Source organism: Trachurus japonicus, chromosome 11 (assembly GCF_045865225.1).
Source record: "Trachurus japonicus isolate A0001 chromosome 11, Traja_1.0".
Taxonomy (NCBI): domain Eukaryota; kingdom Metazoa; phylum Chordata; class Actinopteri; order Carangiformes; family Carangidae; genus Trachurus; species Trachurus japonicus.
The window spans coordinates 3,532,818-3,549,660 of NC_140917.1; the positions used below are offsets into that span (position 1 = coordinate 3,532,818).

General features: G+C 42.5%; 2 protein-coding genes across 2 annotated transcripts in view; both read right to left on the reverse strand.

The window, feature by feature from the left end:
• The window catches only part of LOC146977901 (flotillin-1), a 364,493-nt gene that overhangs the window by 235,764 nt on the left and 111,886 nt on the right, over positions 1–16,843 (reverse strand). The gene's annotated exons all lie outside the window — the stretch shown is intronic.
• tcf19l (transcription factor 19 (SC1), like) lies at positions 1,071–15,354 on the reverse strand. Its single transcript, XM_085790290.1, has 5 exons — positions 15,018–15,354; positions 7,835–8,004; positions 5,109–5,586; positions 3,202–3,790; positions 1,071–1,446 (listed from the first exon to the last, which is right to left on the reverse strand). Exons 1-5 carry the CDS (start codon positions 15,352–15,354, stop codon positions 1,080–1,082), a joined length of 1,941 nt encoding a protein of 646 aa, XP_085646416.1. The 3' UTR covers positions 1,071–1,079.

A 16,843-nucleotide genomic window follows, 5' to 3' on the forward strand; every position in this document is an offset into this window, starting at 1 on the left:
CTGCTCGTCCTGTTACATCATCATCATCACACACACACACACACACACACACACACACACACACACACACACACACACACACACACACACACACACACTCATGTCTCAGAAAACACAGCAGCAGAACATTTGATTATCGTCGTCCCGCGAGCTGAGCTCATCAGAGTCTGTCGATGCGTTTTCCTGCCGTTTTGATTTGTCTTTGAACGCATCACACTGCATGTCACTGCTGCTGCTGCTGCTGCCGCCATCTCCACGAGGCGTTCAGGGTCCAGTTCTGCACCGATGATGTGTCTCAGGAAGTTTCATCATCATCATCGGCTCGTGGGAGTGTGAAGCGAACTCTGAAACATCCGAGCGGGCATTGAACGCACCGCGGTAAAATCCTGAACTGAGACGTGTCGATGCAGCTTCTCCTCCTTCTCCTCCTCCTCCTCCTCCTCCTCCTCGTCCGTCCGAGTCCATCCGAGTTTTTTTGTTGTGGCACAAATCCTTGAAAATAATGTCAAAGTGAATGTCACTTTAAGGAACGTGGTTTTTCTCGGCGTCGGTGGCCACAGCAGCAGATTTCGAACAAGTCTTCGGAGAGAAGTCGGATCATTTCCACGTGTTTGTGAAACTTGAACGTCTGATTTATTTTTCTTTCTTTCTTTCTTTCTTAGAAAAGCTTCTCCTCCTCTTTCGTCTGAGTTTTTTGTTGTGGCACAAATCCTTCAAGGTAATCCTGTGAATGTCACTTTAAGGAACGTGGTTTTTCTCGGCGTCGGCGGCAGCAGCAGCAGAGTTCGAAAAAGTCGTTTCACGTGTTTGTGAAACTTAAACGTCTGATTTATTTCTTTTTCTTTCTTAGAAAAGCTTCTCCTCCTCTTCCGTCTGAGTTTTTTGTTGTTGCACAAATCCTTAAAGATAAAACTGCGAATGTCACTTTAAGGAACGTGGTTTTTCTCGGCATCGGCGGCAGCAGCAGCAGCAGCAGCAGAGAGTTCGAACAAGTCGTCGGATCATTTCCACGTGTTTGTGAAACTTAAACGTCTGATTTCTTTCCTTATTTCTTTATTTCTTTCTTTCTTTTCTTTCTTTCAGCGGCAGCCGCAGTGGAAGTCGGCGTTGGGGTCGACCACCAGCCGCTTCTTCCTGTCGCCGTGGAGACAGGCGATGTGGTACCAGGCGTCGCACACGTCGCACTGGATCCACTGCACCGGGTCCTGCTGCGGGAGGCGACACCGCGGCGCCGCGCACGCCTCCACCGCTCCGACCATCACCTCGTCCTCCTCTTCATCCTCCTCTTCCTCCTCCTCGTCCTCGGAGGAAGAGGAGCCGGAGGAGGAGCCGGAGGAGGAGGAAGAGGAGCCAGAGGAGGAGCCGGAGGAGGAGGAGGAGGAGGAAGGAGAGGGAAGAGACGGGCGAGGAGGGAGCGGGTGTTTCCTCGGGCGGCCGCGTCGCTTACTGGAGAAAAAAAGAAAAAAAGAAAATGATGAGACACAAAGAGACGAGATATTTCAGCTCCGATCTGGTTCATTATCTGTTATTATATCGATCATTAGTTGAATTATTTACAGATTCAGCTCCAATAAAAAAAAGAGTTTTAGATGATTTGCATCCAGCTGAGAAACACGGCAACAGAGAGGAGAAAGAAAGAAAACCAACTGAAATCATGAGAATAAAAATTGAGATTAAAACTCATTAGAAAGTGTGACTATCAACTTCTTACATTTTTATTTCTGGTTAGACTTTTTATTCTTATAATTACAGACTTCATTTCCCCATCACAGTTTCATTAATCCTCCGTCATGTTGAATTTAAGAATAATAAATAATAAAAAGGCTGATGTTTTCATTTTAGTGGCTCAGAGAGAAAAACCATCCAGATATTTGATTTAACAATGAAACGGTCACATGTAGAGAGACCAGGGTTATTATAGTTAACAAACTAACTAGAAAAGTTAAACTAGAAGTGAAAAAAAGTTATTTAGTTACCTGAAGTAAAATACGTAGAAAATGATACTTACGTTACATTTAAAGGAATAGTTCACCAAAAAATGAAATTCATGCATCTGGAGACCCGGATGACCCAACCAAAACTTTATATTAAAGTCAGTAGGGCCCGACACAAAAACGTCCATAAAACTACACAAAAACCATTTAATATTCCTCCACACTGCTCGTCCACTGCAATCCAAGTGTCCTGAAGGGAGATAGTCCAGAGTTTACTGGAAACTACCTCATTTATGACATTTTTACAGCCTAAACAGTCCTGTATTGAATTTGGGACTGTTAGGCTGTAAAAATGTCCTAAATGAGGTAGTTTCCAGTAAACTCTGGACTATCTCCCTTCAGGACACTTGGATTGCAGTGGACGAGCAGTGTGGAGGAATATTAAATGGTATTTGTGCAGTTTTATGGACGTTTTTGTGTCGCGCGCTATATTGACTCTCATATAAAGTTTTGGTTGGACTAGGAACCGGCCTCCCGGGTCTCCAGATGCACTTTGAGGAATAAAAAACTACTCCGGAGTATTCATCAGCATGAGGGGGAGTCAATAATGACTAATGAATTTCCTTTTTCCTTTAAAGAACTAACACGATGCAAAATGCAAAACTAACTCAAACTACCAAAACTTTATATGAGAGTAATAGGGCCCCGACACAAAAACGTCCATAAAATTACGAATGATGAATACTCTGGAGTAGTTTTTTATTCCTCAAAGTGCATCTGGAGACCCGAGAGGCCGGTTCCTAGTCCAACCAAAACTTTATAGGGACCGACACAAAAACGTCCATAAAATTACACAAAAACCATTTCATATTCCTCCACTGCAATCCAAGTGTCCTGAAGGGATATAGTCCAGAGTTTACTGGAAACTACGTCATTTAGGATATTTTTACAGCCTAAACAGTCCTGGATTGTCCTAAATGAGGTCGTTTCCAGTAAACTCTGGACTATCTCCCTTCAGGACAATTGGTTGGACTACGAACTGGCCTCCCGGAATAAAAAACTACTCTGGAGTATTCATCAGCATGAGGGGGAGTCACTAATGACTGAATTTCATTTTTTTTGTGAACTATTCCTTTAAAGAACTAAAACGATGCAAAATGCAAAACTAACTCAAACTAAACTGGAATATAAAAAGGAAATAAAAGAAAAATCAACAAGTATTTTAAGACACAGGTTTTTCCGAGCCGTCCCTGAAGGCCTCACTCACCTGGTCTGGTGGTGGAACCGGTTGAACTGGACTCGTCCGCGGTCGTCGGTGCGGATCCTGACGGACGGCGAGGCCAGGCTGTAGTTCTCTCCTCCCACCACCAGGGGGGAGAAGACGGGGGAGCTGTGGGCGCGCCGCCGCCCCCCCCTCTGGGCGCCGTGGGCAACGCCGGGTTTCTGCTGCTGGCGGAACGCGGCGAGGTTTCCCTGCACCACCGTCTTGATCCGCTGCATCGTCGCCGTGGTGGTGGTCGTCGTGGTAACCGCCTCTGGCTTCTTAGCGGCGGTGGTAAAGGAGGCGTGCAGCAGCTGGTGGTTGAGGCGGCTGTTGGTCATGGCGCCGTGGAAGCTGCCGATGGTCCGGATGCCCGCGGGGAACGGCTTGGCCTCCAGGGGGCGCCGCGGCTCGGCGTGGGCGTGGCTCTTCGGCTGCAGCGGCGCCGGAGGAGGAGGAAGAGGAGGAGGAGGAAGAGGAAGAGTAGGAGGAGGAAGAGGAAGAGGAGGAGGAGAACTGAGACCCTCCGACTCGGACTTGTAGAGACGTCGCCGCTTCTTCCCTCGCGCTCGCTGGGCGTCGTCGGGAACGCCGGCTGCAACTGAAACAAAGTCACATGATGATGATGATGAACAGGAAGTTACATCATCATACAACTAATGGACTGTGAACTGTTATTGATCAATTTACAGATGTTGATGACTCCTGTACTTTTTGCAACAATTTCGCTATAGTCATAGCAGTAGGTTCGTTACCTTTAATTATCGGTGCAAGCTATTTTTAGAACGGCGGAGCAGAGCCGTGAGCTGCTCAGAGCTACGCTACGGAGGCTCATTATGGGATTTCTTGGTTTCCCTCATCAAACTCATCAAATACACAATCCAACAACTCCACAACGCTCTGGTGGACAAGTTGTGACCTGCACATTCACCACGCTATGAGATAATAACACAACGTTACCACACAGAGTTGTTTTAGAGGGAAATGCAGAGACTGTTGATGAAAAACTGTCCCTGAAGGCAACGCGCATGAGCTTTTTTGCATGTATTTCCCTCTAAAACAACTCTGTGTGGTAACGTTGTGTTATTATCTCATAGCGTGGTGAATGTGCAGGTCACAACTTGTCCACCAGAGCGTTGTGGAGTTGTTGGGTTGTGTATTTGATGAGGGAAAAATCAAAGACTGACGTTTCCATGAGGAATATTCAGACTGATATGAGACTATGGAGTCCAGTAAAGCGGAGATTTAAAAGTGAGGTTAAATACAATGGAAGTTTCATAAGTAGGGCCTTATAGATAAATAAAAAACAGTTGCCAGCCAACTTTACTATATAAAGTGCAGTGTTGTGTAGAAAATGAATCCCCTACTGCTACTATGTTAATCCAGAAGAATGCACTCTTGAACAGCTGATCATTTATGCGAATTGTTTTATTCACAAACAACAAAAATGAGCTAAATCACCACCTAAGGTCGCTCCTTTTCTACTGGAACTACAGTCTTTGTTTAAATCTCTCAATTTAATTAACAACAAAAATAGCAACACATAACTGAGTTTGTCCCTGCACCCGCTGACTGATGCTCTTTTTGATATTATTTTCTTTCACTTTTTATTTTTCCATGTATTTTACTTTATTATTTCTCCTTTTTGTTTTTCATCTTTGACTTATTTATCTTCTCTGTAAACTAGATTTTTGTAATGATCTATTTTTATACAATATTTTTGATTGTCTGTGCATTTTGATGTGCTGTTCTGTATAATATACTTGCTAAAAAAATAAAATAAAAAACATCTAATTGAATTTAATTTATTGTTTTATCTATTGTTTTTTCATTTCATTTTGTTAATTATCTATTTATCCTCACATATCACTTCCTGTTTCTTTAACTCGTGCTTTTATTTTGAAGTCTCTCACCTCCTCCTCCTCGGCCTCGCGGTTCGTCGGAGCTGTCGTCCTCGAGCAGAACCGTGTGCGCCGACTTCCTCCTGCTCCTCGACGACGACGACGACGACGCCGGCGGCAGCAGCGACTTGGTCGACGGCGCCGACGCTCCGGTGGCGAAGGCCGACGGAGGAGACGGGGTGGAGGGGGGCAGCAGGGAGGAGGAGCGGTGGTGATGATGATGATGATGATGATGGTGGCGATGATGAGGGAGTGATGAAGGCGGCGGCGGCGAGGAGGAGGAGCCCGGGTCGGACACGGCGCCCTCGTGGCTGAAGCTCCTCTGGAAGGTCCAGGCGCTGCCCTGCATCTTGCTCAGGCTGCCGATGGAGTTGAGGATGACGGTGGAGCGGTTCAGGGACAGCTGCTTCGACAGCTCCAGGCTGCTGCTCGACTTACGGTCCGGGTTGGTCCGGATCCGGTTCTGCAGGTCGGAGGAGAACGTTCCCGCCTGGGGAGACGAGACGAGACAGGAAGAGACAGGAAGAGACGATCAGCAGCTGCAGCATCGAGGGGATTTTTATCTCGACATGTAAATTAAAAGGCAAGGCAATTTTATTTGTATAGCCCGTTTTTACCAACAGTTTGTCTCAAAGGGCTTCACATGGCATCGTAACAACATCCTCTGTCCTTAGACCCTCACATCCACTGAGGGAAAACTCCATGGAAAACCCTTTTAACAGGGAAAAACAGGAGAAACCTCAGGGTGAGCAACAGAGGAGGGATCCCTCACCCAGGACGGACAGACGTGCAATAGATGTTGTTACAGACAAGAAAACAGTTTACAGTTTATGTCACAGAATGTGCGAAATATGGAAATGTTAGCAGGAGTTGATGAAGGCAGCCCCTTGTGGGGGGGGCAGGGAGAGCTGGCCAGCTTGATGGGAAGACTGGGTTAGTAAAACATTTATTTCTGCTGTTTAACAGATTTAAAAGAGAAACTTTGTCAGAGATTTACAACATACATTGTTGTGAATGGACTGTGTATTTTTTTTCACGTAAAACCTCTTTTAGGCCGTGAAAAGAGGCCGTTTCTTTGGGTCTGTTCACAACACTGTATGTTGTAAATCTCTGGGCAGGGCTATGGGCTGGCGTTGCTAACGGGAGGAGTGCAGAGAGTCTTCTACTGCAATTAAAGTACTTAGGGGCTATTTGGAGATCATACAACCCCACTTAAAAAATATGCTACTATCCCTTTAAAAGTTAGTGATCAAGCATCTTACTCACACTTTCATAACCCTTTCCCACTGGTCAAAAAAACGGTTTAAACCCGCTAACAATCGCACCGCGGATGAAAGCGGGGCTCGGCTCATTTTGGTCAATGGGAAAGGGGCCAAATGCCGATTGTTAGCGGGTCGACCCGTGTTTAAAAAACCTGCACCGACCCGCTAATTTTAGTGGGAGAACGGCTTTAGTGAAGTGTAGGACTGAATCTGAACATGAAGTGTCGTCTCAGAGCTGAGTTACAACAGGACTATGAACTGTAAACTGAATTTTAGATGACGTCACTTCCAGATTCATAGGAATGACCAACCGCTGAAGGGAATCCTTTATCTTAGAATATAGAAATATCTTATAGATATAGAAATAAATATCTCAGTGAATAGTTAAAGTGACTACGAGGAGTTTCGGAAAGCATAAGTGTTTTCAATTTTTTTTGTTTTGAAATTCTTGGACCGGCGCAAGACGGACGAAAGCGAAAACATTTACCAAGAATGTTTTCATTGATCTAGAATGAAAGTTGGAGGTTGGAAGACGATCAGATACCGTCGTAGTTCCGACCATAAACGATGCCAACTAGCGATCCAGCGGCGTTATTCCCATAACCCGCCGGTAGGAAATGCTGGGCGAGTCGAACACTAAATAATAATAACAAAATAACGATAAAGACAAAACGATATATTTATCGAAAATGGACCCATTAACAAGTGGTAACGTAGATTCATCCACATTAATATGAGACTCTTTTATAACCAAAAGAAAACTCCTCATTGTGCCTTTAAATGGCCAATGATTTTGACAATACTCCAGATGTTTCAGAGACTCCAGATGTTCCTCAGTGTGAGGAGCCGACAGGAGGAGATGAGACTGAGCAGAAGGACGTTGTGTCTTTGTTGTTTGGACGGAGCAGGTCTCATCCCTGTCTCTGATTTAATAAGAGACGTCCTCTCATCATTAACCTCACGCAGCAGAGCTTTTACAGCAGAATTAAAGTTCATCAAAGCACAACGCTTCGATTTCCCACCATTGGAGAAATGCAACAATCTAAGGCAGAATTAGAAAGATTAGGAAATATTTATTCTTGATTCATTCTCAATGTATATATTTTGTATTATTTTGTAGATTATTGTCAAAATACAGTTGAATATAAACTCCCATTGGTCATTTAACTATTCACTGAGATATTTCTATATTCTCGTTGTCTAAAATTCAGTTTACAGCTCATAGTGCTGTTGTAACTCAGCTCTGAGACGACTCTTCAGGTTCAGATTCAGTCCTTCGCTTCACTAAAAGTGTGAGTAAGACGCTCGGCAACTAACTTTTAACTGCAGTTTTCACTGTTTTTACTCATAAGTCGACTCTTCGTGTTGTTGTTTCTAAGACGATGAACTGATGCTCAGAGAAGTCGTTAACAACGTTCGATTCCCCCCAGAACCTCCTCCTCCTCTACAGTAACTTCAAACATCCGGCTGCTTCACCTTGGGGATCGTGATGGCGTCGAAGTCCAGCGGGCGAACTTTGACCTTCTGGAACAGGAAGTAGAACTCGGGGCTCCCCGGCGCCGACTGGCCCCCGAAGGTCAGCGTGTCTCCGTCCGACAGCTCCCATTGGACGCCGCGCTGCAGCCGCACCTCGTTCACCCACGTGCCTGGAAAACAGAGGAGGAGGAGACATTTAATTCAACCAGCTGATCATCATGACTTTTTATTTTTAATACATGAAGAGAATAAATCAGTGTGTGTGTGTGTGTGTGCAGTAACCAGAGCGGCCGAGGCGTGAGAAACATGACGGCGGTGAAAGTAAAAAATCTCGTTTTAATGAGCAAACAAAATGAAAACGGTGTGAAACCACCAGAGTGTGAAATTACTGGAGAAATTAAGAGGAAACATATTATATATATCACCTCCTCTTCCTCTTTGAGCCACTTCCTGTTTCTTCTTTGGAGTGAATTTACTTTAATATTTTGATTTTATTCTTATTCTCTCTTTTGGCACTAAAAGAATCAAACTGTGTTAGATTCAATGTTTCTGTAAAAATCCAAAACAAACTGGAGTTTAATAAAAGAAAATTAAAACCGAACAAAGTGAAAGTGATTTTCTTTAACTCTGACTTTTTGTTTTTATTAAACTGATTTAAAATAGAGATGGAGCAGAAAAAGCAGTCGAGTCTCGTTATGGAAACAAACAAAAAAAAGATGTAAAAATCTGCAGCAGCTTTAAAACAAACACCTTAGTTATTATGGTTATTATAAATAACACAGATAATAAACACAGTAAAAAATATTAAGTTAAGCAGCAACAGAGTGAAACAAGTGATATAAAAACCACAACACTATAAAAAAAACGGTAAAAATTAATCGGCTTTGTGTTTTCCTACCCGCCTTAAACGCCACATCTGCAACTTCAAAACCTAAAAACTAATTTACCATAAACCTAATTTCTCTCTTATTCGTGACAACAAAAAAAAAACACTCTTTTTTTTTTTATACTTAAAATCAAATCTCACTCTCGTTACAGTTTTTTTTCCTTTTTGATGATTAACAATCACTGTTCTTCACTCCTGATTCATCTGTTGATTATTTCCTTGTAGATTAATTTTTGTATTTGGTTGAAAAGTTAAAATTTTAATCCCCGAGGAAACTTTTTTAATTTCTTTGATTTGCACAAAACATTAAATAAATAAAAAAACACAGAGGAAAAATCATTCATTGATGTTCCTCTCCATTATTAACTCATTGAGTGCCGCGCTCCTTTCCAAAGTTTTAGTCAAGTGTACCGGCAATTTAGACCATTTTTGACTTTTTATGTAGAGCCATAGTGTATTCTATATTATTGCCACCAACACATACTGTAGCTCAATTGAAAGGTTTAACTTTATGCTTCAAATGACCACAAACCGTTTGTTTCTACGTGCCTCCGTTCCTGAGAAAAGTCAAGCTAAACATGGCTGGGTTTCACCAAAATCCCTGCTTTTTTTCTAGAAAAGGAGATACAGCGTCTTTTATGAAAGGTGCGCTGTTTGTGCCTGTCGCTCTTCTGACACTCGCATTTCTGGATCAAAGGGCTCGTATAAGATAAATATATACAACAATGGTTGTTCTATTCACAAAACCACCAGTGGGGGCGCCACTAAACAACAATAACACAGACGCACCGTGCCGTGTCACAGCCTCTCGCCGCGGAACGTGAGGGGCAGTCGGCCACACCGGCTCGGGAAAAACGGTCCCGCCGGTGGTCGCGGTCCTTCTGTGGTACGGGTCGGTGCCGGTGGTCTGCTTTGGCCCAGAGACCATCAGATTTGACCGCGGGGGGACTTTGGGGAGGACACGGTGTTGCTCGAGGTGAAGACCGGGCGGGACTGTCGGCTGAGAGCTTCCTGGTTCAGCTCCGAGCAGCTGGAGCAGCTGGAGCAGCAGCGCAGGTGAGAGCGGAGCAGCTGCGGAGCAGCTGCGCTGCATCCACATGCAGAACTCCGTTTGCAGAAGCCGAGTTATGATAAAAAACTTCCAGATCATGAGCTGTCATGTGACTTTGATCGTCATCTATTTCAGTTCTCCTCGTCGTAGAGTCCCCAAATTTACATATAATGTGTATTAAAGTGTCTATTTTCATAATTTAAAAAAAAAGCAAAAAACGAAAAATCTCGTTTTTGGCACTCAACGCATGGGAACGAAAAATGAGAAATTACGTGGTTGGCACTCAATGAGTTAACAGTTGGTGTATTATTATTGTTATTATAATAATTACTATTATTTCCTTTATAAAGCGGCGGCTGTGGAACCTGTTGGACCGGTTCTGGTTCTCAGGAGTCGTTGGACCTCTCGACCTTTAAACAACAATAATGTTGATAAATCTGTGTCACTTCTCCAGACACTTAATATTGTTGTTATTTTTCTTTTAATTAATCTAATTAATCCTCCAGCTGCAGCTTTAACGGTCGTTATAACGTAGAGTTAATCTGTGTCACAGATCTTTAATTAGCTCCTCCTTATCTCAGCTCTGATGTAGGTCACCGTGGTTTCTCAACACCTGAGTTACCTGGGGGGGTTTACAGCCGAGTCATAAACTCTTAAAGTTTAATATATAAAATAAAAACATGGAGGGAAAGAGAGAGGTTGAATCTTTTTTAGGTTTTATTCCAGCTGCAGCTCGACGGCAGCAGCTGTTGAGTCTGTCAGACCAACAGCTGTTTGGGTTTCCTGTCAGCAAGTTAACTCAAAAGTGTCTATGCATCAAAATAAAATGAGTAACACTGTAGTTTGACCAGTGGGTGTTTGAGTTTTCTTCAACTGTCTGAATGTAAATATTTAAAGGGATAGTTCAACATTTTGTCAAATTGTGCCCATTGCCATAATCCCTATAGTCATAGCAGTAGGTTCGTTACCTTTAATTGTCGGTGCAAGCTGTTTTTAGAATGGCGGAGCAGAGCCGTGAGCTGCTCAGAGCTACGCTACGGAGGTTCATTATGGGATTTCTTTTGGTTTCCCTCATTAAACTCATCAAATACACAATCCAACAACTCCACAACGCTCTGGTGGACAAGTTGTGACCTGCACATTCACCACGCTATGAGATAATAACACAACGTTACCAGACAGAGTTGTTTTAGAGGGAAATGCAGAGACTGATGATGAAAAATTGTCCCTGAAGGCAACGTGCATCAGCTGTTTTGCATGAATTTCCCTCTAAAACAACTCTATCTGGTAACGTTGTGTTATTATCTCATAGCGTGGTGAATGTGCAGGTCACAACTTGTCCACCAGAGCGTTGTGGAGTTGTTGGATTGTGCATTTGATGAGTTTGATGAGGGAAACCAAAAGAAATCCCATAATGAGCCTCCGTAGCGTAGCTCTGAGCAGCTCACGGCTCTGCTCCGCCGTTCTAAAAACAGCTTGCACCGACAATTAAAGGTAACGAACCTACTGCTATGACTATAGGGATTATGGCAATGGGCACAATTTGACAAAATGTTGAACTATCCCTTTAAATATTTACATTCAGACAGTTGAAGAAAACTCAAACACCCACTGGTCAAACTGTAAACAGGTGAAAATACAGTGTTACTCATTGTATTTTGATGCACAGACACTTTTCTGTTGACTTGCTGACAGGAAACAGGGATTATGGCAATGGGCCAATTTGCCAAAATGTTGAACTATCCCTTTAAATTTATGTCCCGAGGACAACTTGTGTTCTGTGTGTGCGTGTGTTTCCCTGAGTCAGGATATTTCTTATAAAACAGGTGAGAGGGTGAGGAACTTTATCTTTATGAGTTTCATCTTGACTGAGTGTGTGTGTGTGGTTGATGGTTTACAGCTGTAACACTTTCACTTTCTCCAATCAGGAACAAGTTAAGAATCATCTCAGTTTAGTTGTTTCCACATGTGAAGAAGCTGCGTTCGAGACAAGTTGGAAATCTGATGTTTCTGACCTCCTACTTGAAAGAGTCGGTGCAATCGAACGCCACCTCATGTCGGAGCTCCTCCCACACTGCAAAAACCTTCTGGTCCAAGAATATTTGTCTTATTTCTTGTCAAAATGTATAATTTCTAGTCAAAACTAATCTCTTCCCACTTAAAATAACTTGTTTTTAGGTCATTTTCACTTGCTACAAACTAATTTTCACTTGAAATAAGTAGAAAAAGTTTTTTGTGCTTGTAATAAGAAAGAAAAAACTTGCTCCACTATCAGATTTTTCTACTTATTTCAAGTAAAAATATGCTTGAAAGAAGTAGAAAGTGTCTAAAAACAGGCTACTTTTTATGTGATGAGTCTTAGTTTGAGTATAATTTGATTTGTTTTGACTAGAGGTGACATTTTGACTAGAAATAAGACAAATATTCTTGGTAAGATTTATGTTTTTGCAGTGCACTCTGCGAAGTCAGAGAAAAAAAAAATCTGCCCCGACTTCTTTGAGAATCCAAAAAATCCCCTCCGAGGAACTTTCATGTTTTGCAGGAATGAAGACTGTATGTATTTCCCATGAGCTCTAGCGCGTACTGACGTAAAGACACTTATCTGGCTCAGGAGTTTTTCCTTTTTCTTTTTCTCTTTTCCGAGTTGTCTTGAACGCAGCAGCAGCAGCTCGGACAGTTTTAGGAGGAAAAAAACTTAATTTTGAGGCATGAAAGTATTTTTTTTTACCTCCATTTGTTTTTGTGATGTCACTGCCTGCTTTGTAATTAAACTCATCAAACTTACATTATGTTTATTTGTATGTCTGTGTAGATAATCTGTCATGTGAGTTGTTGGTGCTGGTGTTGTAGTTGTTAGCTGTAAGGTAAGTTAGTTCATGGCTACAAGAGTCTGAGTTAGTTACAACAACTATGAAGAATGTTATAACTTACTCCAACCCAAATTATAACTGCATTTATGTTTTATTTGAATTTCAGTGGCCCTGGCAATGCATGTTGTGTACGTCAACAAATCAAAATTGGGCACAAAGGCCTGTAGCATAAAGAAAGCCTCACTAACATACTTGAGACACACACCTATTATATTAAAGTGTTGAATGAAAAGCTTTCAATATCAAGTTTTCATCGTAATACTTTATATTTAATCACGTTACATCTGACTAACCCAGACTCTGGTGGTGAACTGGAACACTTCACTTCTTGTTTTTGAGACTAAACTAATTCTAACTAACTAATAGGGATGTGAATCTTTGGGTGGCTCACGATTCGATTCGATTCCGATTTTGAGGGTCACGATTCGATTCAAAATCGATTTTCGATTCAACCGATTCTTGATTTTATTTTTGCGATTTTTAGTTTGCTTTATTAACACCAGACCATGTGAAAAAGTTGAATGATGATGATATCTACAGACTATTATATCAGAAGCCATATTTCCCCCCCAAAAATGCACATCACATGTTTCATATTTACTCAGCAGCAATATATTTGAACCATTTTACATGAAGCTGATTTTATAGGCTACTCTCTTTTCAAAAGCCTGGACTGAAGGGATGTGAATATTTGGGTGTCTCTATTCGATTCAAAATCAGTTCTCATGCACATGCACATGGACATGTATCACCTGTAACAAAGGCGCTGCTAAAAAAAAAGAAAAAAAGACGGCACTCCGCTCTCACGCCAGCTCACATGCAGCCTGTCTGACTCTGCAGCGCCACAGAGGAGCTGTCAGAGCTGCTGCTGCTGCTGCTGCTGGTCCTCTCTCTTCAGCCTGCTGTTTGGCTGCACTTTGTATGAGTTTAAAAAAGTGAAGATCTAACGTCACCTGAGCACCGATCAGCTGATCCAGAGCGCAGTGGATGTGGCTGCTCAGCTGGAGCGCGCGTGTGTTTAACGGCAAAAAAAAAAAAAAAACAGCGATCGTCCTCTCTCCTCAATAGAGGGTCGGGTTGCTGATGGGCACAAGCCTAGTCACAGACATTCAATAGAGCATTTAAATCAGATCAGTTAACGTTGTAGGCGGTTAACGAGCGTCTTTTAGCGCCATGGCGTGCTGCAGCGCTGTGTACGGCGCTGTGAGGGCGCATATTGAGACGGAGGAAAATTAATAAAAAATCGATTTTTGAAGATTATGAATCGATTCAGAATCTTAGAGAATAAGAATCTCGATTCTTACATGAATCGATTTTTTCCCCCACCCCTACTAACTAAATCTAATTTCCATTTGTGTTGCAGATTTAACAGCTTCGCCATCTAATATCAGACACATGGAACTAGTTTGTCTCACATTATAAGCTCACTGATTTAAATTTAAATTGATACAGACAGAAATGTCAAATAGAAACGACCTCAGTGTCCTCTGTGTCAGAGTGCGTACATGTAGGTGTTCTGTACTCTGCACTTTCCACTTTACTGCATTTTACTTTTACTTTTACTTTAGTAGCACTTGTCACTCTCATTCACCATTTATTACCTATTACTTGAATTCTTTATTGCTAATTATTCTTTGACTCTGTTTCTATGCATTGTTTTTATTGGTTGGTTGTGAAGCTGAGAAACTGAATTTCCTTCAGGATAAATAAAGTTTTTAAAGGTGTACAGAAATGGCCGTTTGTCCTGTTTGTCGCGCCGAGTTGTCACAAGCTGCAGCGTGAGTTTACCCGAGTAAGGAAAACAAATTTGATTGGTCGTTATCGAGCGGGCGGGATATTCAAAGCTTGGGGCGAGACCGAGCTCGGTGTGTGTGTGCGTGTCTCAGACGTTTGAATGACGGATTACGGATCCAATATCAGTGGCTGATGAATCGTGTACAGGCTGACATATAATCCGTGTGCCTGCATTATCCAATGCGGAAAAAAACAAACACACTTTCATCCTGGATTTACTTAAAAACAGAGTTTTGCACAAAGTTTGGCCTACATCGTCTGAAAGATGAGTTATTACACTGATTTAATGACCCAGAGTGGGCTCAAATTCAATTTTCTTAGCTGAACATCTTTAATGTAAGTTGTCTTTTTTGTGTTGTGATTGTAGATGTATGTTAAAATGTACTGCTTTTAAATGTGGACCGCAGGAAGATTAGCAGTGCTCTAGAGCAGCAGCTAACAAATAAAACTAAAACTGATGAATCAATTGACGCCGTGTCTCTCTGGGTCGTTGAAATGTTTAAACCTCTGATACAGATTTGACACAAGTAGTAGTTTCTGTGTGTGTGCGTGAGACAATGTGTAAGTGCATGTGTCCCTCACCATGACTGCTCCGGTCCTTGATGTGGACCCTCCAGCCTTCATCTTCCTCCTCTTCATCCTCGTCCTCCTCCTCGTCCTCCTCCTCTCCCGCCTCCCTCTCTGCGTGCAGCTCGGCGTGGATGCGCGACACGGACGTGGAGTCCAGCGTGACGTCACAGAGCTCGGCGGCGCGGCCCAGGCGGAACACGCAGTGGTTCAGCGCCGGTCTGAACGTGTACAGGTCCCGCGCCGAGTCTCCGTCTCCACCGACACCAACACCACCGCCACCGCCGCCGGTCGACGACGACGACGCTCCGATCCGGAGCAGCTGGAAGCACGGCTGCACCCCGGACACCATGACCACGGACCTGTCCCCCCCCCCTCCCAGAGGCCTCAGCTGAGCTACAAGCGGCCGTGGCGATCCATCGTCAGACTCTAAACTCAACTCAACTCAACTAAACTAAAGAGGCGTCAGCAGCAGCAGATGTTTGCATCAGTATGGAAAACCTGCTGTGAATACATGAATACATAATGAGCAGCTGAGCCCGGATTTTCAGAATAAAAGACGCTGTCAGGTTGGACAGGTGCAGGTTAAAAAAAAAACCACCTGACAGCCGTGATGTTTAGCTTTTAGAGTTTAAATATTTGCAGCCGTCAGATGAGTCAGTGTGTCAAAAAAAAAAGGGAGAGAGATTAAAATCCGAGCCTCCTGGCAGCAGCAGCAGCAGCAGCTGTTGACGTCCAGCCACACACAGTCTCTCAGGTGAGACACACCTGTCTGAACCTGGAGGAGACAGAAAAACACAAAAAGGGGAAAGAGAAACGACTTCTGGTTAATATCTCCAGTCAACTTAGTGTCAGGTTTATTCATAATCAGATATATAATCAGTGGTGTAGTCTATGTTATACTCACTACAACAAAACTATCTAACTATAGTCTACAGCACTGGAAAAAATTAAGAGACCACTCCCAAAATGACCAGTTTCTCTGGTTTTACTATTTATAGGTATGTGTTTGAGTAAAATTTTTGTTTTACTCAACTACCGACAACATTTCTACCAAAATTGAAATAAAAATATTGTCATTTAGAGCTTTTATTGGCTGAAATTGACTAAACTAGTGTAAGTAACAAAAAAATATCAAGTCTTTTCAGACCTTGAATAATAACAACAATAATAATGCAAAGAAAACATGTTATATTATATATTTATTCCTAAACAACACAGCAAGAATATTTTAACTCTGGAAGATTGTGGGATAATGTCAATGTTTAATCCCAGCAGTGGTTTTTATAATCTTCCTATAAAACCAGATGTGGTTCAGGTGATTGACCTCCTTAAGTAGAATGAGTTGTGTTTGTGTTTTAAAAAGAAAAGAAAAGAATGACTGTCATACATGTAGAGATGCTTTTAAGAAACATTTGTGAAAGTGGTCTCTTAGCTACAACACTCATCACTGTGACCTGTATTCCAAAGTCGGATGGCCCACGCTAATCTACCAGGCCTGATCGACACTGGATTTTATTTATTTTTAAAGCTCTTACTGGTCTCTTACCATCCTATATTAACTCACTAGTATCTTTTAATGCAGGTCTCTATTGTACACGCTCAAAGGACTGGCTCACACTGCAGGTTCCCTCTGTTAACACCAAACTTGGAAAGACCAGCTTCTCTTACTGTTGCACCTACAACCTGAAACTTACCTCACTTTTATCAACGGGACAATTTAAAACCATAACTACATCTTATTTTACCTCTAACTGCTCCTGGTTTTAACTATGTTTCAATTTATCCTAGTCACCTTTAACTTCTGGTATTCTGTTATGCTTTTGTATGTTTCAAATGTC